Source organism: Lupinus angustifolius, chromosome LG19 (assembly GCF_001865875.1).
Source record: "Lupinus angustifolius cultivar Tanjil chromosome LG19, LupAngTanjil_v1.0, whole genome shotgun sequence".
In the NCBI taxonomy this organism is placed as follows: domain Eukaryota; kingdom Viridiplantae; phylum Streptophyta; class Magnoliopsida; order Fabales; family Fabaceae; genus Lupinus; species Lupinus angustifolius.
The window spans coordinates 271,866-295,274 of NC_032027.1; the positions used below are offsets into that span (position 1 = coordinate 271,866).

The window sequence follows — 23,409 nt, forward strand, 5'->3', positions numbered from 1 at the left end:
TTTTTAACCAATCAGAATGGTACATGAAATAGTACAAAAAGTAGGATATCAAATATCGTCCCATGACCCATACCATTCTTGAGTAGTATTTAGTGTTGTTTGTAGATCACGTATTCAATTAGATCTACTTTAGTATCCTTTAACAAATGACAACATTATATAATTTATATTGTGAAACATTACAAATGCAAGAATATTATTAATAATAGAAAGAAGATATCACTATATACTAGCCCCATAATGTATATGAAAAAAAAGTATGCAAGAAAACATTACAAATGGGAGAAATCATGTGATTTGAATCTTCTAACTGTAGTGATTCAGCACCAATTGCATTGATGGTGATAACTTTAGTGAAGATAAGAGTGATACTATAGTAAGCATGCATGATTAGCATGACCCTCAATTAGAAATACAATGATACTATATGACATGGGTATAAATACACAACCTTAGTAACATTCTTAGCCATAACAAACAATAGTTTTGAGTGAGTAAGTGGAATAAAAATCAATTCAAAGATGAAGCATTTTAGTTCTAAGGCTATGTCATTATTGTTGATTATGATAGCATTGATGGCACAAGTTGAGAGCACTCCATGCACAAGCACCTTTTTCTCTGCACTTGTGCAGCTTATTCCTTGTAGGTCAGCAGTTGCTCCTTTTAGCCCTATTCCACCAACTGATTCATGCTGCAATGCCCTTAAGGCTCTAGGACAGCCATGTTTATGTGTCCTTGTCAATGGCCCTCCTATAGCCGGCGTCGACCGTAGCATGGCCTCCCAGCTCCCGGACAAGTGCACCACAGACTTCGAGCCATGTATTTTGATCTCAATTTATTACTTAGTTTCGTTAAGAAATGTTTAATTTCGCATTTGAGAAAAATGTTCGAATCTTACTAGTTACTAGTTCTTGAAAATTGAAATCTTTTAAAATTGTTTTCAAAGATTTCAAATATCATTCAAATATTGGATTGTGGGGTCAAATTAGTATCAAGAATACACATGGCTATTTACTTTTTTGTTTCTTGTTTGCCCTAGAATATAATGTTTCTTTTAGTTCTTAACATTGAATATGAAAAAAGGATTAATCTTCTTTATCTCTTTATGCAGGTGAGATCATATGAAGAGAATTTGGAGGATGAAGATCAAATGCTATTGGAATGTTTTTATTTATAGGAGTAGTTTATTTAATGCTTCTCCACAATAAAGCTGCATTAGACTCTATAGTCTGTGGGATTAAATTTCAATCTATGTTGTAATCTCTGATTGTTCTCAGTTTCAATAGTAAACATCAAAAACATGGAAATAAGTATTATTTCAAATATCAATCTTGCACATCATGGATTCAGTGAAAAATTTCCCTGAAAATTAAAGGCCAACATATTAATGAAAAATTAAGTATTATAGTGATGGCTCTCCCATTTTAGAAAGGGTTGAACAGCAACCATAAAATCATGTGCTCAAAGCTTAAACAACACAAACTAACATACATCAAGGACAGTTCTCAAGATATAAAAGACAACATTAAAAATGTATGGGACAAGTGACATATATGATATGATGGATATATTATAATGACTTCATCTTATTTTTCTCATATCTGATGCAGCTATGTCACTAAAATTGCTGAAATTGTTTGAAAGATTCTGCTGAGAAATAGTAATTATATTCTTACCCCCATCAATTAGTAAATACTATTAGTCAACTGAAAATAAATAATGACAAAAAATGCCATGCATAAAGTTATCCTACATGCATATTTTGATCCTGTAAGTCAAATAAGATACAGATGAAAGTTACTAGAGTTTAATGGGTGTGTACTAATAATGTAAATTTTTTGCATCTTTTATATTGAAAGATGCATTGAAATTTGAATGTTTAAACTTTTATATTATTGGTGCACAATTCATGTTCTCACATTATCATATATTGCTTGGTTCATCCCATTTATATTATTTTATAGTTTTGTTGTTGATTGAGTTGACTAGGAGAAATCACTACAATTCAAGTTTCTTGCCTTATATTTGTTTAGATAGATAGGTTCATTTCTATATCTTCCTTGTCTTTGAAGGAAAAGTTGGTGCATTTCTTTCTACTTTTGTTTAACATATTAATCTCTACGTTACATTTTTAATCATGAAACTATTTTTCATTTGGTCTTATCTATTCAACCATTCAAAATTGTTATTAAACATTGATGTATAAAGTAGATACATACAAACAAATAGAGAAATTAAGAGAACACGAATGACATAAGGAATTCTCTTCAAAATACTTTAGTAATCAAAGAAGATTTTAACCAATATTTGAGTCTATGCCAAATATTAGATATAATTTTGGTTAAAAAATTGCTGACTCTCAAATGATGTGTCAAGTGGATAAGAAATAGTCCTAGAACATCATCAAATTGGTAAAATTGCAAGACATATTCAAACAATGCAGCTACACTGTATTTCAAATATACATAAATCTTCCAACAAAACTTGGGCCAGGAACAAGTTCATTGTACTTTGATTTTGTCAAATTATGAAGGCAATACAAGTATCCTAAGCAAAGGCTTTAATTTGACTTTTCCTGGTTGAAATTTCAATTATGTGTGATGTGATTAAATCCACACCCATGATCAACTGTATCATAATTTCCATATATTAGTATAAATATGAGATGTAAAGTTGAGTAGGTCACAACAAAAAACATGGGTTTCAACAAGGTTGGGTTTATCCTTCTTGTCATCGTCTACGGTATTAGTCTCGAGCTATAAAACTCATAAACTATTAGTGCATACATATTTTTGTCTTAGCTAATAATATTATTGTTAATGAATGATGTAGGTGGAATGATTATGGGAGGGGATATGAAAATAGTGGAAGGTAAAATATGTCCACAAATATGCTATGAAGCAGCATACATGACATGTCCATCTACAGGTGATGAGCACCTTTCTCCTGCATGCAGCTGCTGTATTGCATCAACTGGATGTACACTTTACAACTCAGATGGAACTCCTATTTGCACTGCTTCTTGAAACTTCAAACATACACAAACACAAACATAAACACACTTTTACTTGTAATAATAACATCTCTATATATGATGCCAATAAAACCAACACTGGAGACTTCTCTGTCTCCCTTATCATAAATGAAATATGTTAAATAAATGGAATGTTACTGCTATTTCCAATTCCTTTGTACCTCAAAGCAACCATCATCATATTTTAATCATTTTCCATTCAAGTATGAGTTTCTATATTTGCTTTGAGGGAGATCTTTTACATTTCTTAGTTCAGTAAGAATAATCATAATAGTATTTATATTACATACAGATTTTATTTTTATGCATTTCACACTGCTGTTACATTATTAAAAAATAAAATATAACTATATAATAGTTGGATATAGGAAGGGATAGATATATTCCTTTGTATAAAGATGGTATGCAAAAATAATGAAAATGTGACATACCCCCCATGTATATTATTATGAGAAAATATATACAACACAGACTAGGGTTTTAAAAGGTTCACAAAAAGATTGCCTTATAACCTTCAAATTTTGAGTGGGTCATTGTTACTTATGAGGAACATATTACATACACTAAAAAGAATACCAATCCATAATTTAATTAGCCTACAAAACTTGACCATGATTTGGTAATATATATTACTGAAACAGCTCTCAAACTTTGTGTTCAACCTGAAGCTGAAGCAGTTTTCTGTTTATCACTTTCCCCTTGCTCTTCCTTGGAAAATTCTTCTATCAATTCACGCTGCCTCTCTGTCAGATTTCTGCAAAACATTACAAAAACACTCACTTATGTTCATGTTCTGAACATCCAACACAAAGTATCTTAACCATAAAAACCTGAGCCTGAGGTATTTTCATTCGCCAGAGAGCAAAACAAGTTAACAGTTCATAAACCACAGCATAATATCAAATGTAACACTCACGTGGGGATGCTGACAATAAAATGAACATATTGATCTCCAAAACTGTAAGAATTTTTTGTCTTGATTCCTGTCAATACAACAAACAACTTAATAAGGTTACGAGATCAGCTTAAACTAACAACTTTCAGAGGTCCATTCACTAGCCACATGGAATTCCATATATATTTTCATTCAATGCTTTCTTCAAAATAATTCTCAATCTTTCCATAAATGATATCAACTTGCTTACCTTTCTTTTTCAGAACCACCTTCTGACCAGGCTGGGTGCCAGGACGAACCTGCCAAACAGGAACCGTCATTCAAACTTCACCAGTTGGTGGAACTAAACACGCCACAAGAAATTATATTTCATACAACACAAACCTTAAGAACAACATCTCCAGTAAGAGTAGGGACCTGAATGGTTCCACCTAAAATTGCCTGTAAAAAATATACATTTCTTCAGTATTTAGATTATTTTTGTGTTTAATATTTATGTACCGCCCACGACTAATATGCATTTATTACAACTTATTTGCATTATATCTGGCTACCTTGGGTAAATGGACCTCTCTGCGTCCACTATATTGCTAGTGATTTTAAGTTTGCCTGCTTTGCTCTTCTACATTGACTACTATGGTCACGACATTTCTTTCTAACTATTCAAGCACCCAATTGCTTCCCAAGAATCACAAACTAATGGTACTAGCTAAATACAGAGATAAGTTAATCAAAACGGAAAATACTCAACCAGGCATTGGCTAAAAATTATATTTATTCAAGAAAATTACCTGAGTGATACTCAAAACAGCATCTACATGAATATTAGATCCTTCTCTACGGAAAACAGGATCTTCCCTGACCTGTAAAATGGAAAAAGGAAATTGAGCACATAAAGCACAGAAAGGTGATCTTGAATGTAATGAAACTAAAGCTTTTACCTTGATAGTAACATAAAGATCACCAGGGTGGTCTCCATCGGGATCTGCACCGCCACTTCTGTAAACCTTTAGGGTCTCATTGTTGTCCATCCCTGCAAGAAATATAAACATTTAAACAGACATCTTTCTTTTATATCATAACAGAACAAAAGGTGAAAAATAACTTAACAAGAGGTGGGTGCATCATGCAAAGCAAATATTAATACTTAATTATCTTTTAGGCACCACAATTGATAGAGCCATTTTTTTGACAAACTTTCCGAAGTTACAGTAACTGACATTCTCAAGTGAACCAGATAAGGTTCAGGTACACATACAGACATACTAGTGTGCAGAGCTTCTAGACTACACCTAAATAACTAAGTAACCATTGATGAGAGCTATGATGACACATTATCCGGTTTACTGTTTGGTCAAGACTACACTAATGGCAAAACAGAGGCTTAGTGTTTGGTCCCTTCCTGCCAAACACATTTCATTCTGAAAGGTATGAGGTTTTATAGTTAATGAAGTTTCAAAAATAATGATTACCAGGCATAATATCCAACTTGACCGACTTTGTTCCTTTCATAACCTTCGCACCCCTGCATGACTTGCAGAAACTCTGATGCCAACAAGAAAAAAACAAAATTATTAATAATTTCCATACATTGCTGTAGATATAAGCTGCATGATGAGCAAAGCATCATTTATCATAAGATTTATTTTATAAAAATGAAGTGGGAATGGGAGAAGAAACTTCTAATCTAAAGATGGATAACAACCAAGTAAGAAGAGAATAAGCTCAACAAGATACAACTAGATAACAGCCAATAAAGTACACACACCAACTGGTGTCGTGTTCATGTGTTGAATACATGTCCATATACGTTTTTATGTACCCACTTTATATTTATTTATTCTTTGGCTTCCACACAGATACAACATAGCAGGCTGGAGCCACATGCACAGAAACAGCATAGACATGACCATTTAAATTTTTAAGAAAACAAATTAAGACATGAGTTGGGTCTGCTTTTGGCTGGGAGAGGCTTACAAAATAGAAATATCAACACGTCAAGATATTGGAAATCCTGAAGCCTGTAGATGACATAAACCATGAAGTTTTTCCTTAAACAAATAGATAAATAGGACGGCCCAGTATACGAGGCTCCCACCTAGTGGGGTAACGGGAGGGTATGCATTCATGTCTGTAATTCGTAGGTCACAGTTAAGTCCATCATATCTGAATTCCTATACAATATACTGCAAAATGATATAATTAATCTGAACAATGTTTGAAGGTCTGCACCGTACCGATACAATTTTGCCAGTTCCTTTGCATGTACCACAAGTATGCTCCATCCTAAATGGGCCAGCTTGTACATATGTCTGGAAATTTATCAATTCCATCAATTTAACAACAAAAATTTAAATTTCTGAATGAAGGTCAAATCTTCATTTGAAGACGATACTTACCACTCCTGCGCCTTTACAGCGCTTACAGGTTTCAGGTCTTGTACCAGGAGGAACACCACTCCCTCCTGTAATAGTTGAGACAAAAAAACTTGTCACCATCCAGGTATAACAGCTTTATAAACTAAACCAGATATAGCAGTAGTCGCAGCGACAACTCATAACATATAAATATTAGATAATTGTTAACATACCACAAGTATTACAAAGTAAATCTGTTTGAAATGTAACAGTTTTAGTGCATCCTTGAACAGCTTCCATAAAGGATAAGTCAATGAATGCCTGAAACATAGATTAAGATGCATTGATTAAATAAAATGAAGAAAAAAATAACATGTATTTCCTCAATCAAGCCCTTCCTTAGCATACTTAAAAATATCCAAATATGAAGAAAGAAATAACCTTGACATCCTCTCCGCCAATATTCTGATGAAAAAAGCTCTTGACAAAATCCTGATCACCATTGAGGGAATTGCCAGAGAATTTAAGAAAATAATATTAGACTTCAAATGTGGGATATATAACTCAAGCAAGTTTCAAGGACCCTTATAATTAATTAATTAGCGATTAGATCATAAAATTCTACGACAATTGCATAACCAAACATGCTTCCATACCATATGACAAATTATGATTGCCTAATCATGCATATTTTTGCAGCTTTTTATAAAATCAATATTCATGTTGCCTTTTGATTAAACTAGTAATATTGATGGTTGTACTATTGCTTACGCCAATGGTGTCTAAACAATTTCAAATACAATGCAGATTGGTCTTTTAATAAAAAGCTGACAATATAATTAGACATGATTAGTTAAAAAGAGGGAAGAAAGTCGTAAGTCATTACATGGTCGCGAAATATCTGCTCAAATGGATTAAAGCCGCCGTTTCCTTCAAAACCAGTGCTTTGTTGGTTTACATACGCATCATGGCCAACCTACATATCCATATTAAAATAAATCAAATGAAAGAAGGGGTAGATAAATAAATAAATAAAAGCAACATTGTTCCCCAATCCCTTTCATACATCTGTTTTCACAATATGAATATTTTTTGTTCTCCATAAAACAGAGGTCCTCTGCTACAAACCTATAATTTCCTTGTTACAATTTACAATTTCACATGCAAATTATCTACCCCACAATTATTACTATTATATAGTAACTGCAATTTAATGTTCAGCGAAGCAGACAAAAATTGGGAAAGATGTGAGACCTGATCATACTGTTGACGCTTTTCCTCATCCTTCAAAACCTACAATGCAGTCACCCAAAGAAACAAAAGAAAAAAGGGTCAAGAAACCAGCAGTCAGTTCATTCATCATGTGATGACTTAAAGTAGACCTCTAGGTAAGTAACAAGAACAAGAGTACACCTCATATGCCAATGATACTTCTTGAAATTTCTTCTCAGCCTCAGGATCATTTTTGTTTGTGTCTGGATGTAGCTTCTTTGCAAGCTTCGAAAGTTGGAGAATATAGAGAAACAACAAAGAAAGAAATGAGAATTACTTCACATGAATAATTCATGCATGTCAAACAATCTTTTGAAGAATTCATGTCATCAGAGAATGAAGGAAACATGAGGGAGTGTAAAAATAGTTGCTCAATTCTTCGGCATAGAACATGTTCCACAATTCATGGCAATGTGATGAGTGATCCCCTTTAACAAGGAAATGAATAAGAAATTGCAAAGTGCAATCAGGAAACAGACAAATGTTTAAAGTGCGTATAATATGGTACCAGAATACATGTATATCAATCAAGGTCCAGAAAAACCTACCCCGTAGTATGCTTTCTTTATTTCAGAAGCACTAGAGTTCTTACTCACACCAAGAACATCATAAAAGTCTTTTGCCAATGGTGCTGCAAGAGAGTTAAGAGAGGGGAAAATAAGTCATCGGCATGCAAGGGACAATAAACAAATATTAACGAAGAGAAAGACAAAGAGGGAATGCATAGGCAAATAAATTGAAGTAGCATATACTCCGAGTTCCTTTGGTTTCAACACCAAACAAAAATAAAAGTAGTAGATAATGCAAGCCATAAATATGAAAAACACAATTTTCCAAATGCTTTTAAGCATGATTCCAGGAAGACTGAAAAGGAAGGCAGGTATATGACAAATAATTTAAAATTTTGTACCAGAGCCATGAATAGACCGAGATGCCCCCCAATATGTATTTGCTGCTCCCCATAGCAACCAATTCTTCAAATTAACACCATATCCAACTGCAAATGGATAATGCATGAAATATTAGAAAAACAATAATAAGAAAAAGCATAGCCTTAAAAGGTTTTTTTAAAAAGAGTAACCAAAAAGTCCCTATGAAAATGTGCTCCCTATTTAGACTGTGGAAATTTTCAATTTGGTTCCAAAGAATCTCAAGTGACACGCAAAATAGTCCATGCTAAGGACTTATGTTCTTAGGAAATGAATTGGAGGGCGTGCTTTATCTCAAGGATGAATTTGGGTACTCTCTTAAGATTTCATAAAAAATTGAAAAGGAAAACAAGAACCGGGCCAATGATCTATACTATTATTCTATTAATAAAGGGAATTGGCTATTAGACAGAAAAAATTAGTTTTGTCCAACTAATACTTTATATTTCAACTTACATCTTAATAGAAAAATAACTGAGTTTTATGAAAGTATTAGTATATATTATCAAATTTATTGGATTAAAAGTTAAATGCTGTTGCAGTATTTTGCCTCTAGAAAACTAGTATTCAATACGAATAATAGTAAATATATTCATAAAATAACCGAGTTATTCAACAGATACTCATTTCTATATAGGAGAAACAAATTGCAATAGCCCAAATTTAAAACAAAAAATAAATGAAAATGGGCTTGGTAAAATGTGAGGATAAAAAAGATTAATTTAACATACCATCTGAAGAACGATTTCCAATAACGCTAGATGGATTGCAAAGTCCCGAATTCAATGTCCTATAACCCTTTCGGAACATTGTTTCATATATCTGATATTCAATTCACCATTAATAAAATAAAATCACAAAAATTGTTGTTGTCGTACAAAATGTTAGAAAGAGAAAACGTACGGATTTGTCTGCGGGGAGAGATCGACGAGCAACGCAGTGAAGAAGTTTGACGCCATTGGAGCGAACCATTTGGGGGTTCTAAGCGTTTCCGAGGTACGTGTGAGAGAAAGGTTGAAGCTTTGCAATGAGTGTTAGAATGGGTGGTTGTGATAAAAAGCGCTAAACCCCTTTTGATAAACCCTAATTTTGAAGAATTGGAAGGTTCTAGTGGGAGTGAAGGAAAAGGAAGTATTCTTATGAGGTTGAAATTTTATGTAATATATTTTCAATTTTCAATTTATTTATTATTTTATTAATAATCAACGAAAATACTATTTTAGGCAATTAGGGAATAGTACAAGAATTGAGAATAATAATGGATAAAAAATTGGGAGAAATTGCATTTCACTTTTTAGGCATTGATTTATAGAGTGCAAATCAAATTTATGAGATGTTTTTTCACTTGTATAGAATATAATTGATGTCAATCAATTATAATAAATGCATATTAATATTTTTCAACTTTCTCTACAATTTATATATGAAGAATATAGTCCCTTGATACAAAAATTATGTGGGCATAAATATAGTTAGACAAAAGAGTATTATGAATTTTTGATATTGTCTCATTAAAAAAAATTGCTAGAAAAATCCAAGAAACTAAAATATGGTGAGGAGAGAAAGAGTACATATATTTCTTCATCTCTTAGAGTTACTTTGAGAGTTAAATTTTGGAGATAAAAGAAAGACTGAGAACCATAAAATACAATTGTAAGATGAGTCTCAAGTTTTATCTTCATTCCCTTCCAAAATCCAACTCTCAAACTAACAATTAGAAAAATAGGACAAATAACTAATGAATATCATGTTATAGTTGTTAGTTGCTCAAATATTTTAGTTGGTATCAACTTTATAAAGATATATATATATATATATATATATATATATATAATATTCTAATTCGAACAAATTTGTTGTAGTCATAGTTTTTACTTATTATCATAAGTGTAAAAAACTTTGATAAAATTAGTTTTTTATCTCCTTTTAAAGTATGCATATATCAACATGCATAATCGATCTCATATAATGCTAAAATCTCTACATATACATAACCAATTAGGCATGACTTACGTATATTGAAGCATAATAAACTCATCCATGATACTTTTAACTTAACAAAGTATATGTTTAACTTCATTAAAATGTATTCTTGTATGTGAATAACTATGTATTGCCAATGAATTAGCAACAACACAATATTATATACATTAATATCTCAGCTATACTATAATATGATGCTTTAAGACCAAAATTTTCATTATCTCCCTTGCATATTGTCTATTGTATAACAACAATTAGTATTTACAGTAGATATTATTTATTAATACAAAATCACTTAGTATTTGCCCACTACAAAAACTTCATATAAAAAAGTTCTGTGTATTTTATAAAGAGATGTAGATATATAACATGATTAAGTTTCTTTATTAAACCATCATTTGTTCCTTGTTCCAACTTTAATAATATTGGTAGTTAAAATATATGTGACTACATTATTGAAAATGAATTGTTCTTTGCTTATCCTATCCTATATATGTTGCAAGTTTAAGCACAAGGAAAGGATCTTTGGGCAATTCCTTTTGTTGCTCACTTTTTCTTCTCTTTGCCATTGCTATTGCTGCACATACAAGAAAGCATTGATCCTTTCAACTTATCACTACTCAATACATTTACAATTCAACTTTTCACATATAAGGTTTTTAATATAAAATAATATCAATTCTTTAATTGATCCCCCTAAATTATTGTTTATTTTGATGTAATTCACTTGTAAGTCTAGTAGGCTTATTATTTAGAGAGAGAAAATATATGCTAACGATTTTATATATTATTATTACATCATCCACTATCTATGTTTATATCATCGACTTTTTAAGAAGAATAATATAAATGAATGATAGTGATGTAATATATAAATTTTTATCCCAATAGTGCAAAGATATTACACTTTATTGTATATACTCAAATTGAATACACCTATTCATTTACACAAACCTCAAAATCATTATGGCCCATGAAATGAGTTAAGAGTCAAATAATGTTATATATGTATTTGAAACAATTACAATAGTCTTCATATCCAAAATTAAGGCCGATAATAAACTGAATCAACATGATATTTGTTTAAAACTCAACTCGTTATTTAGTTCGATAAGCTGGTTCATGAACCAAACTCAACTTTAAGTTCGATCTTCAAATTATTACAAAGCTCATGCAGCTTCTTCATCAAATTATTCCTTGCTTAATCCAAAGTAGCCTGTAAAGGCTTCAAGTGTGTAACAAAGTGAGACAAAAATTACAGTGTTTTCTTCAATCTATAGCCTTGTTAAGTTAAACTTCCAAGTTTCATAAACGAATATTGGGTAACTTGTGACAGAGAAACAGTAAGAAGAAAAGGATATGAAGGTGGTAGTGCATGTCATTGATGCTCATGATCTTATGCCCAAAGATGGTGAGGGATCAACAAGTCCATTTGTTGAAGTAGACTTTGAAAACCAACTTAGCAGAACTATAACTATCCATAAGAACCTCAACCCCACTTGGAATCACAAACTGTTCTTTCATTTAGATACAACCAAACCCGGTCATCGCCAAATTATTGAAGTCTCGGTTTACCACGAGAGGAGGCCTATTCCGGGTCGAAACTTCCTTGGAAGGGTGAGAATTCCTTGCTCTAATCTTGTTAACGAAGGTGAGGAAGTTTATCAAACTTACCCTTTAGAGAACAAGTGGTTTTTCTATCCTGTGAAGGGTGAAATTGGCCTGAAGATTTATATCGCTTCTCCGTCTAAACCGAAAGATCGTTCTTCATTTTTTCATTCAGAATTGGAAAAATTACCACCTTCAATCTCACCACAAGTACAAGACTCTACTATTACCAATCTTCTTCATTGTACTCCTTCAACAAAAGAAAATATATGCCTTACTCAAAAAACATTAGAATCTGACCCCAAAGTAGAAGGCCTTGCATTTGATACCTCACAAGCAATCACAGAAGCAGAAGAGAAAGTAAACTCAGTTACATTGTCAAATTTCCCTGCTGCAGCAACTCAGTCTGGTTGCATTGATACTGATCCAGAGCCGAAAGAGGAAAGAGTAGAACCTGTCCTAGAGGTAACTCAACAACTACATAAGCACCAAGTTCATCAGCAGCCAATGATTTCAATAAGACGACGACAACGAGGTACTCCAGCCACAATGCAGCCAGTTAATCATCAAGTCCATCCTGGCAGCCGTAATCCGCCAGTTAATCATCAAGTCAATCCTAGTAGCCATGATGAAGACTACAGTTTGAAGGACACTAACCCTCAACTCGGGGAGCGTTGGCCTAATGGTGGAAGAGGGTGGATGAGTGGTGGCAGCGAAAGGTTCGCTAGCACATATGACCTTGTTGAGCAGATGTTCTATCTGTATGTTCGAGTAGTGAAAGCAAAAGATCTTCCAACTAGTGCTCTTACTTCAAGCTGTGATCCTTATGTGGAAGTGAGGTTGGGGAACTACAAAGGAAGAACAAAGCATTTTGAGAAAAAAATGAATCCGGAGTGGAATCAAGTCTTTGCTTTCTCCAAAGATCGCATTCAGTCTTCTTTCCTAGAAGTATTTATGAAAGACAAAGAGATGGTGGGCAGAGATGATTATCTTGGAAGGGTGGTTTTTGACCTCAACGAGGTTCCGACAAGAGTTCCACCTGACAGTCCATTGGCTCCTCAGTGGTATAGACTTGAGGACCAACGAGGAGAAGGGAGGGTGAGGGGTGATATTATGCTTGCAGTATGGATGGGAACTCAAGCTGATGAAGCCTTCTCAGATGCTTGGCATTCTGATGCCGCATCTGTGTTTGGGGAGGGTGTTTTCAACATTAGATCAAAGGTGTATGTATCTCCAAAACTATGGTATCTCAGGGTCAATATCATTGAAGCACAAGATGTGATACCAAGTGACAGAAATCACTTGCCGGAGGTTTTTGTCAAAGCTCAGGTGGGCAACCAAGTACTGAAAACGAAGATATGTCCAAGTAGGACAACCACACCACTTTGGAATGAAGATTTAATTTTTGTGGCAGCTGAACCATTTGAGGAGCAACTTACAATTACTGTGGAGGATCACGTGCACCCATCCAAAGATGAAGTACTTGGAAAGATTATGTTACCACTGACCCTCTTTGAGAAGCGGCTAGACCATAGGCCAGTTCATTCTCGTTGGTTCAATCTTGAGAAATTTGGTTTTGGAATGCTAGAAGCTGATAGGAGGAATGAGCTTAAATTTTCAAGTAGGATCCACATGAGAATTTGCCTTGAAGGTGGCTACCACGTCCTAGACGAATCAACCTTGTATGCAAGTGACCATAGACCAACTGTTAGACAGCTATGGAAGCAGCCTATTGGGGTACTTGAAGTAGGAATCTTAGGAGCGCAAGGACTTATCCCAATGAAGATGAAGGATAGCCGTGGCAGCATAGATGCATACTGTGTTGCCAAGTACGGCCAGAAATGGATCAGAACCAGAACAATTCTTGACACTTTTAGTCCCAAATGGAATGAGCAATACACATGGGAGGTTTATGATCCTTGCACTGTAATAACACTGGGGGTTTTTGACAATTGCCATTTAGGTGGAAGGGAAAAAGCTCCTGGTGAAAGTGTAGCCCGAGATTCACAGATCGGAAAGGTAAGGATTAGGCTCTCAACACTGGAAGCTCATAGGATTTACACTCATTCTTACCCACTACTTGTCTTACATCCACATGGTGTCAAGAAGATGGGTGAACTTCAGCTAGCAGTGAGGTTCACTACCCTCTCACTAGCTAATATGATTCATATTTATGGGCAACCTTTGCTGCCCAAGATGCATTACTTACATCCTTTCACAGTTAATCAAATAGACAATTTAAGGTACCAAGCCATGAATATTGTTGCTATGAGGCTTGGTAGAGCTGAACCTCCTCTCAGGAAGGAAGTGGTGGAGTACATGTTGGATGTTGATTCCCATATATGGAGCATGAGGAGAAGCAAAGCAAATTTCATTCGCATCATGTCACTTTTCTCTAGCATGATCACAATGGGGCAATGGTTCAACCAAGTTTGTCATTGGAAGAATCCCATCACATCAGTTCTAGTTCACATACTTTTTCTGATACTGATTTGGTACCCAGAATTAATACTTCCAACCATGTTTCTCTACATGTTATTGATTGGCCTGTGGAACTACCGGTTCCGTCCTAGACACCCACCTCACATGGATACTAAACTCTCATGGGCAGAAGCAGTTCACCCAGATGAACTTGATGAAGAGTTTGACACATTCCCAACATCTCGACCACACGATGTGGTGAGAATGAGATATGACAGGCTTAGAAGCGTCGCAGGTAGGATTCAAACAGTTGTTGGGGACATAGCTACACAAGGAGAGAGATTTCAGTCTCTATTGAGCTGGAGAGACTCCAGAGCAACCTGCCTCTTTTTAGCATTCAGCTTTTGTTCAGCAGTGGTTCTCTATGCAACACCACCAAGAGTGGTGGCTCTGGTAGCTGGTTTGTATTATTTGCGGCATCCAAAGTTTCGCAGCAAGCTACCCTCTGTACCCAGCAATTTCTTCAAGAGGCTACCAGCTAGAACAGATAGCATGCTTTGAGACTTAGTTTCAGCTTGTATTTTATTGGTTTCCTGCTTTTTTTCTTCTTGTAACTTTATGTTTTCTGTCTCTACATAATGTTAACTGGCATAAACTTTAGACACTAAATTAAGATTGCTCATCACTGACTTTATCCTTTGTAAAAACGTTATCAAGGTGGTTAAATGTATCATAGTTTACCAGTTCAATAAATTTATCCAGGCTATTCTGATACCCCCACTATCTCATTTTATGATCCAAAGGATGCAATCTTCAAGTTTTAACTTTGACATGATGATAAAGAATACAAATCCATACAATGTAACAGTCTGTTCTGTCAATCATCATAAAAGAAATAAGTCACCAGTCAAAAAGAAGAAGAAACAAGTAAAAAACAAGCAAATTTTACATGGAACACTGATCTGCATAAGTAATGGAATTTAATTCAATTAATGCTTTTATTTCCTCATATGACTAAATAGCATTCATTCTGTTAAAGTTTTATCTCATTATGCTCATAAACTTAAGACGCCTTATAAGAAAATGTATCACTGTATTCATCCCACAAACGCTTAATTTGCAACCATATTTGGCATCAAATATTATAACTGCCAAATAACATCATGAACATTTACCACAAAAATGTATTACGCACAAGTATCCAACATATATAAATGACTTTTTTAAGTTGACAAAATACATACCAAAACTGAAAGGAAAAACCTTGGGAAAACATTTTACTTTTACCAAAAAATCAGAAAAGTACAGCTACTAAGACCCAGTTTAACAAAACAGAAGATCAAAAACAATTTTGGTGCTCTAAAAAATTAACTCATGGGGCTTCACTCCTGCTTTCAAAGAAAACCTAGCACCCAAATAAGACTTCAGGTCAGGAACACTTTCAATGGCTTTTAGTAAAGTGCTGTCCACAGTTTTTTGGGCATCCTTTTTCTCTTGAGGAAACACATTTTTCTCCTACATAGGGAAAAAAAAGACAACATAGATCAGCACGACAGAAAAATACCAAGGAAACCATCAACCAAACCAGAAACTTTGACAAACTAACCTCCTTCTCAGCCTCGAAGAACTCGCCCTCTCCCTTCTTTTTCCTTTCCTTGGTTGCCTTGGAAAAATACTTGTCATCAAATTTATCAACATTAACCCCGGAGATATCAACCTTGGTGGATGTACCAATGACATAAGATTGGTTCACTCTTCTTAGAGGAACCCCATTGATCTTAAAAGGACCTGAAAATGGCAAGGACATACACATGAAAAACACAGTTCACAATGAGTGGAGAATGTAGTAAAAGTCAGATAGCAAATGCCACATGACCCTTGAATAACTGACAGAGGGAAGGTATCAAAGGGTAACAATAAAATAAGTAGTTTGAGCTAAAATTTAAAACCCATTCAAACACATCCAATCACATAAGGACCCTCTGCAAGTCTGCAATAATCTAATCTGAGACAATAATGAGAACAGTGGAGGCAGCATTTGTAAACCCAATTACTTGTCACAGGTCAAATGAGAACACATAAGTACATAATGATGCCATCAAATTAAGTCAACTGATTATCACAAAAAAAATGTCATTGAAAACCTCAGTGAAATTCTCATCACATACCAGTGACAAGTAGCAACCCAGAAGGAAGTTGCTTCAAGAAAACAACCCTCTTTCCCTTAAATCTCCCGGCAAGCAAAATCAGCACTGTCCCAGGAGTAATGCTAGCCCTGAAGCCAAAAGCAACCACAATATAAGAGTTCATTCACCAAAAATATCATATTCACAAGACTAAGGCAACAACAACAACCAAGCATTAGTCCCACTAAGTAGGTTTGACTCCAACAAGACTACTAGCCCTCTCTATCATAAATTACGTCTATTGACAAAGCATTGACCTTTATATCTTTCCCAATCATTCGGCCTATGATTTTCTTGGCCCGTTAAGCATTGAAATCTTTTTAATGAAAAGAAAGACTACTCGGCTACAAATCAATCAAACATGCACTCAAACCCATTCACAAAAAGCAACTATTTGTCCACATTTCCTAACAACATTGCAATTATTAAAGCTTACAAACATACTAATAATTTAAAAGGAAAAAAAACACAGACTATTATGGACAAAAATTTCTGTTCTTTTCAGATTTCATCGCATGAAAACAACAAATATAAAGTACACATCATAGCTAATGGTATACATAATTATATTAGCTCTCATAACTAAGTGTTTTTCATACGTGAGACTCAAACATGATATTTAACTTAAGGAAAAACATATATATATATATATATATATATATATATATATATTTCACATTTCTTAAAAATATATAACCACTGAAACAAAACATCCATCAAAGCCTGCAAATCAAATAATAATTTGAAAACATAACACACAGAATCTTACACATAAATCATTAAATTAATTGATTGATACATTTAACTAAGGTAACAACCTGAGCTTTGTGGGCTTTGGCTTATGCTTATTGAGAAGAGGCTTCTTGACATCATCTGCAGGGTAGAATTTAGGTGGCTTCTCAGGCTTAGCTTCGGGCTTGGGCTTCGGGTCATGACGGGGCAAAACGCCACCGTTTTTGGCCTTGATAGCCCAGATACCCCTCTTGTGGTACACCTGAGAGCGTGAATACTTTCCAATTCCCCTTATCAAATCAGGGTTCCTACTCACTCTTGGGCTTCTCACCTTCGCCGGCGCCATTGCTGCTTCTGCTTCTGCTACCGCAAATGGGTTCAAAAACCCTAGCCCCTTTTATGGAGATTTTGATTTTGCATCACATAAAACGCACCGTTTCGTTTATATCAGTAATGGGCTGGGCTTTTACAAAATGCTCCTTGTCTCATACTACCCATATATTTCTTATATTTTGGATAAAGAATTAATCTTTATCGTGATTTGTGATTGACCATTCTAATAAATATCGCTCAAAAGAATGAAACTTTCGACATTGGGGTATAGTGAACCTTACACTACTAACCAAATATTTGTTTAAGAAGAAACAAATATGTATTGTCTTGAGCATTTTTGGTCTTCTATCCAATATTTCTATATTCTTTCTTATATTTTACTTGATATGATTGGTTGAAAAGGAAATAAATTATATCCCCGAACAATCTTTATTTGAAAAAGAGTTTGAATATCATAATTGTCAAATCGAGAAGTAGATTATATCCTAATTCCTAGGGCAATTTGATGATTAGTGAATACCTAACAAATATTCTTATGTGAAGACTAAGTTTTACTATGTTGTATGAAGATGTTTACCCCAAAGTAAATTTTATATTTACAATATCATGCACAAACAAACTTTAACATATATAAATAGTCAAGTTTTAATCTTCTTATATCTAGGGATTAGCTACATTGATTGAAAGACGTTATCACATAAATAATCAAGTGTTAATCCCACTAGATAATAACATAGATGAAGCAATATTCAAACATTATCTTAATATTGTATTGAAATGTGTTACACAAGTACATAATCAGAACTCAGTTTTATTAATGTATTAGCTAAAAGGGAAGAGTACAATAAAAGAAAACTTGAACCAAAGTAGATTAGTGAGCATATATGATATAGTTGAAAACAAGAACATATGAAGAGAAATAAAGTGATCAAAGCATGGCATCTGAATTTGCAGGCATTCTTCTAAGAAAGTTTTGTGGAAGTGCAGGCATATCAAAGTGTAGTCTTGGGGGTCTTAACAAGTAAGACACAAAAATGAATACCAAATATCTAAAAGGAATGAGATAAGTGACAATAGTAGCAACCAAACATAATATCACAAACAATGCTGTTGCTCTTGGATCTCTCCAACTCACTAGTGATTGCACCCTTTCTCCCTGTGTAGCCAAGTCTCCCATCACAGCCAACACCCTTCCTGATATCCCTCTTAATCTATCATACCTTTTCTTTAGATTATCGCCGCTGAATTTCGATGGAAATGGATCGAATTCTTCTTCTAACTCTTCACTTGTTGCTGTATCTGCATGTGACAATTTCATGTCCATGTGTGAAGGGTACCTTGGCCTTGTTCTATACCCCCAAATACCAACCAAAAGGAGGAAGAAAAATGTTGATGGTAGAATTACTCCTGGAAATACAATCACTAGGACAATGACTATGTAACTAATTGTTGTCCAAACAGAGTTTTTCCAACTTCTTATCTCATCAAACTTCTTACAAACAAAGATTAAAGCATTGAGAAGACCAACAATCCTGTAAAATTGTGCTCTTCCTCTCCTCATACTCCACACATTTGCCCTCACATCTAGCATATACTCCACTACCTCTTTACTCAGTGGTGGTTCAGCCCTTCTCAACCTCAATGTGGTGATGGCTGCAGCTTGGTTCCTCAAGTTATCCACTTGAAATATAGACAATGGGGATCTATAGTGCATTCTTGGGAGCAAAGGTCTTGCATAAGTCTGCAAAACATTCAACAAAGATGGAGAAGAAAATCTCACAGCTAGTTGGATTTCTCCCATCTTTGTGGCTCCATGAGCATGCAAGTTTATAAGTGGATAAGAGTGAGTGTAAATCCTACCAGTTTCAAGGGTCGATAGACGGATCCTTACCTTGCCAATTCTCCTATCCACTGCTGCTTCAGCATTTTCCCCTCCGTTGTGTACCTGCTGCAAGTGTGCATTGTCAAACACTACAATTGTAATGACAGTGCAAGGATCATAAACTTCCCAAGTGTATTGCTCATTCCACTTTGGGCTAAAACTATCAACAATAGTCCTTGTCCTCACCCATTTTGGACCATACTTAGCTACACAATATGCGTCGGTGCGATTTTCCTTCTTCATTGGAGAGAGCCCAGAAGCACTCAGAATGCCTAATTCAAGAACACCAATACCAGGATTGCATAAATACTTAGATGATGGCCTGAGATCACTAGTGTAGTGAGTGGCCTCATCAAGAACATGGTACCCTCCGTCCAAAGAGATCCTCACATTAAGTCTACCTGCAAATGTAGACTGATTCTCTTCTTCATCCTTGGGCTTCTTCTGAAGATTGTACCACATACAAGCTGGTGGTGTAGCATCTATTCTCTTCTCTACATCTTTTAAAGGAACCACACAATTTCCCAAGCTCTCATGCTTGTTGTTAATCCCATGCTCAATGCTTATAAGCAAAGACTCATCAAATGGCTCTGCTGCAACAAACATCAAATCCTCATTCCAAATTGGGTTTGAACTAATTTTCAATGGACTACTTCTCAAAGCCAAGTTCCCTAGAACAGCTTGGATGAAGATTTCAGAGTTGCCATTATTCTTGTTATTGTTATTATTTCTTAGGAACAAATCTTGGCCTTGAATCACATTAACTCTGAGGTACCAAAGCCTAGGAGAAATATATACCTTTGAACTAGTGTAAGCAATGTGTTGAGTACCATTATTTGCTGGTATTGGTGGTGCTGCATCTGAATGCCAAGCATCCGGAAAAGCCTCATCTGCCTGAGTCCCCATCCAAACAGATACCATCAGCTCTCCATGAACTAGTTTCACTCCATTTTTATCCTCAAGTTTGTACCATTGTGGTGCCAATGGGCTATCAGGAGGGACCCTCATAGGAACATCAGAAACACCAAACGCGACGCGACCGATGAATGCATCACTGGATTCAGTATCAGCAGCCTTGTCTTTGTCCATCACCACAATTTCCAAAACTGATCCTTGGAACCTCTCCTTAGCAAAGCAAAAGACTTGGTTCCATTCTGGACTAGAGGTGTTGTCCATGATCCTTGTTGTTCCCATAGAAGTTCCAAGTTTCACTTCCACATAAGGATTGCAAGTATCACTATCAGAATCACTAGCTTGAATCAAGTCTTTGGCTTTCACTATTCTAGCAAACAGGAAGTGCATTTTTTCAACAAGATCAAAGGCAGTGGGAAGCCTGTCACCACTTATCACTCTTCCAGCACTAATGTTTGGATTTGTCTCCTTCAGAGAGAAATCATCTTTCTTATTTTGCTTTTGATTCTCCTTTTGGTTTTGATTCTGATTTTGTTTTTGCTTTTTGTTCTCATTTTGGTTTGCCATTGTTATGTCTGCAACAGTGAATACTAAACATATCAAACATATATACTCAAACTTACTCCACATTCAGAATCACATGCACACACACATATATATATATATATATATATATATATAATAGTAAACATATCTTACATAATATAGTAATTATATATATATATATACATATAAGGAGATGAGAAACAAAGAAACATTATGAAAGAAAGGAACATAGGAAGATGTTGAATCATGAAAAAGTGAGAACATGTTTTATGCATTATTACCTTCAAAATTGAAATGTTTTGTGAACTTCAACAGTAGATTGATGAAGACTTACGTGAAATCACACAAGTGAGTTTGAAGTTTTAAAGAGAGAATGTTAACTGCATAATGTTTTTTCAAATATTTCATTGAAGAACAGAATAGAAAGCAAGGAATAGGGTCATCATATTTAGTAACGGACGATATAGTCGTTATTTTCATCATAATATAAATATTATAATGTACCTTTAATATTATTAAATAGATATTTTGGTCCTCAGTTTCGTTTTTTTTTTTCAATTTAGTTTCTTAACTTTATTTTTGTTAGAATGTGTTTTTTTTGCCACATTTCTCTTTCTTTGTTAATGTGAATGATAGAGCAATGTCCAAGGCCACAAAACATCCTAAGAGGTCACAACCATATACCAAAGAACTCTCAAATCAAATCAATCAACATGACATTCTTACATGTGTAAAGCCTCACAAGATTTCTCCAAGGTCAAAAGTTCAATTCCTACGAATAATACTTGTTGGAGAGATAACTACCACGAATCTCGAAAGAGATTAGTTCCTTACCATAAAATGTGAAGAAATACCATTAGTCGTACAGAAAAAAAAAACTCAAATCAAATGCCATATGAATCTACTACACATGGGCAAATTTACACAATAAAGAAAAGTTGGAGTAAGATACATATAAATTATAATCATATAGTGGATAAGTTACATGATAGTCATTACAATTATTTTACACACAATCTAATTATCTTGTTAGTTTCTTATGGAATGCATTTCACAATCATAGTACTATTTCGTAACTATCACCCAGCTTGGTGACTCACATTCATGATTTTGTGACTCACATTCATGTATGTTATAGGACAAGTGCAAAATTAATATTAGTATTGAGAAAAAAACTAACAAACAAGAGAATAAATATTTCTATTTACACCATTTTACACAACAAAAAAATGTGGAATATTGTGGTAGACCATGTTTTAAATATACTAATAAATGTGTTGGTGTTGTATTTATCCTCCACATCAATAATTTCGTAAAAATTATACCATTTTCATTTTTTATATTTTTGAAAATGGCGTTTTTAAAAAAGGCAAAATAACATCATTTCAAAAGACCATTTTTAAAAATGCAATAACATAGTCACTAGTTGCACTAGTCTAATTCTTATACCACATATGTGCCCAATTTTCTGGTTACCCATTTTATAACTATGTATTTAATGTTCTATATTGGAGGTTGATTATTACGAATCATAATTAAAAATTAAGAATATATAAGGAAATCGTAATTATATAAGTTTAATTTTTAAAAGTTTCTAAAATCTATTTCTAATGCTTTGAAATCAAATTTGAAAACGTTTCATTTGGAATCTAGTTATTATTAATTATGATTCCTTTAATATACAATATAAACCAAATTGATATACCCGATTTGGAGAAAACTTTAATTGCTAAACTTCAAACATGTAAGGAAATTTGGAATATATATAAGGATATCAATTGTAACCGACCAAAGAGATTTAATTTTAAATAGTTTCTAAATTAATTTTGAAAATTTGAAAGTAAAATATTAGATTCATTTAAGTTGATAATTCTCAACAGCTATCCTTTTGTGATTTTATTATAATATATCAATTTAATATATAGGATGTTGATTATGAGATGAGCATAAAATCTATGCACTGATGGTGTAAAGATTTATACACATGCGCTTCATCATCCACAATTCATTTGGATTACATTTTGTGAAAAATGAACAATAATTAAATATGATAATACAATAACAATGTATAAAACTCATACACTATCGGTGCATATATTTTTTTCTCTTATGAGAAAATCATACAAAATTAGACATTTTCTTTTAATATTTCAAATTGTATATAATAAATGAATAATATCATAAATATAATTCTAAAATCATTTTTTTAATTCCTTTTGTTGCTTAATTTTTTTAAAGAGCAATCAAAGTGTATTAATATCTTCTTAAACTACAAAAAAAAAACCATCCTATTAAGTAATGAATCTTCCATTCATAAAA

At 33.9% G+C, this 23,409-nt stretch overlaps 6 protein-coding genes across 6 annotated transcripts; 3 read left to right on the plus strand and 3 right to left on the minus strand.

Moving 5' to 3' along the window:
- Positions 279-1,315, plus strand: LOC109333873 (putative lipid-transfer protein DIR1). The gene is made up of 3 exons (XM_019569456.1): positions 279-292; positions 500-819; positions 1,112-1,315. Exons 1-3 carry the CDS (start codon positions 279-281, stop codon positions 1,123-1,125), a joined length of 348 nt encoding a protein of 115 aa, XP_019425001.1. The 3' UTR covers positions 1,126-1,315.
- Positions 2,622-3,177, plus strand: LOC109334774 (proteinase inhibitor PSI-1.2-like). Its single transcript, XM_019570710.1, has 2 exons — positions 2,622-2,742; positions 2,833-3,177. Exons 1-2 carry the CDS (start codon positions 2,697-2,699, stop codon positions 3,024-3,026), a joined length of 240 nt encoding a protein of 79 aa, XP_019426255.1. The 5' UTR covers positions 2,622-2,696; the 3' UTR covers positions 3,027-3,177.
- Positions 3,510-9,628, minus strand: LOC109334773 (chaperone protein dnaJ GFA2, mitochondrial-like). Its single transcript, XM_019570709.1, has 18 exons — positions 9,391-9,628; positions 9,219-9,309; positions 8,469-8,555; positions 8,107-8,189; positions 7,700-7,783; positions 7,541-7,579; positions 7,173-7,262; positions 6,728-6,778; positions 6,520-6,607; positions 6,329-6,393; positions 6,167-6,241; positions 5,402-5,474; positions 4,871-4,962; positions 4,721-4,792; positions 4,314-4,370; positions 4,180-4,228; positions 3,951-4,017; positions 3,510-3,788 (listed from the first exon to the last, which is right to left on the minus strand). The coding sequence occupies exons 1-18, from the start codon at positions 9,457-9,459 to the stop codon at positions 3,692-3,694; spliced, it is 1,329 nt and encodes a 442-aa protein (XP_019426254.1). The 5' UTR covers positions 9,460-9,628; the 3' UTR covers positions 3,510-3,691.
- On the plus strand, positions 11,628-15,273 carry LOC109333614 (FT-interacting protein 1-like). Its single transcript, XM_019569135.1, has one exon. The coding sequence runs from the start codon at positions 11,830-11,832 to the stop codon at positions 15,058-15,060; it is 3,231 nt and encodes a 1,076-aa protein (XP_019424680.1). The 5' UTR covers positions 11,628-11,829; the 3' UTR covers positions 15,061-15,273.
- Positions 15,647-17,841, minus strand: LOC109334803 (60S ribosomal protein L6-like). Its single transcript, XM_019570760.1, has 4 exons — positions 17,504-17,841; positions 16,668-16,774; positions 16,106-16,287; positions 15,647-16,014 (listed from the first exon to the last, which is right to left on the minus strand). The coding sequence occupies exons 1-4, from the start codon at positions 17,761-17,763 to the stop codon at positions 15,859-15,861; spliced, it is 705 nt and encodes a 234-aa protein (XP_019426305.1). The 5' UTR covers positions 17,764-17,841; the 3' UTR covers positions 15,647-15,858.
- LOC109333851 (FT-interacting protein 1-like) lies at positions 18,670-21,115 on the minus strand. The gene has a single exon (XM_019569434.1). It carries the CDS (start codon positions 21,109-21,111, stop codon positions 18,679-18,681), a length of 2,433 nt encoding a protein of 810 aa, XP_019424979.1. The 5' UTR covers positions 21,112-21,115; the 3' UTR covers positions 18,670-18,678.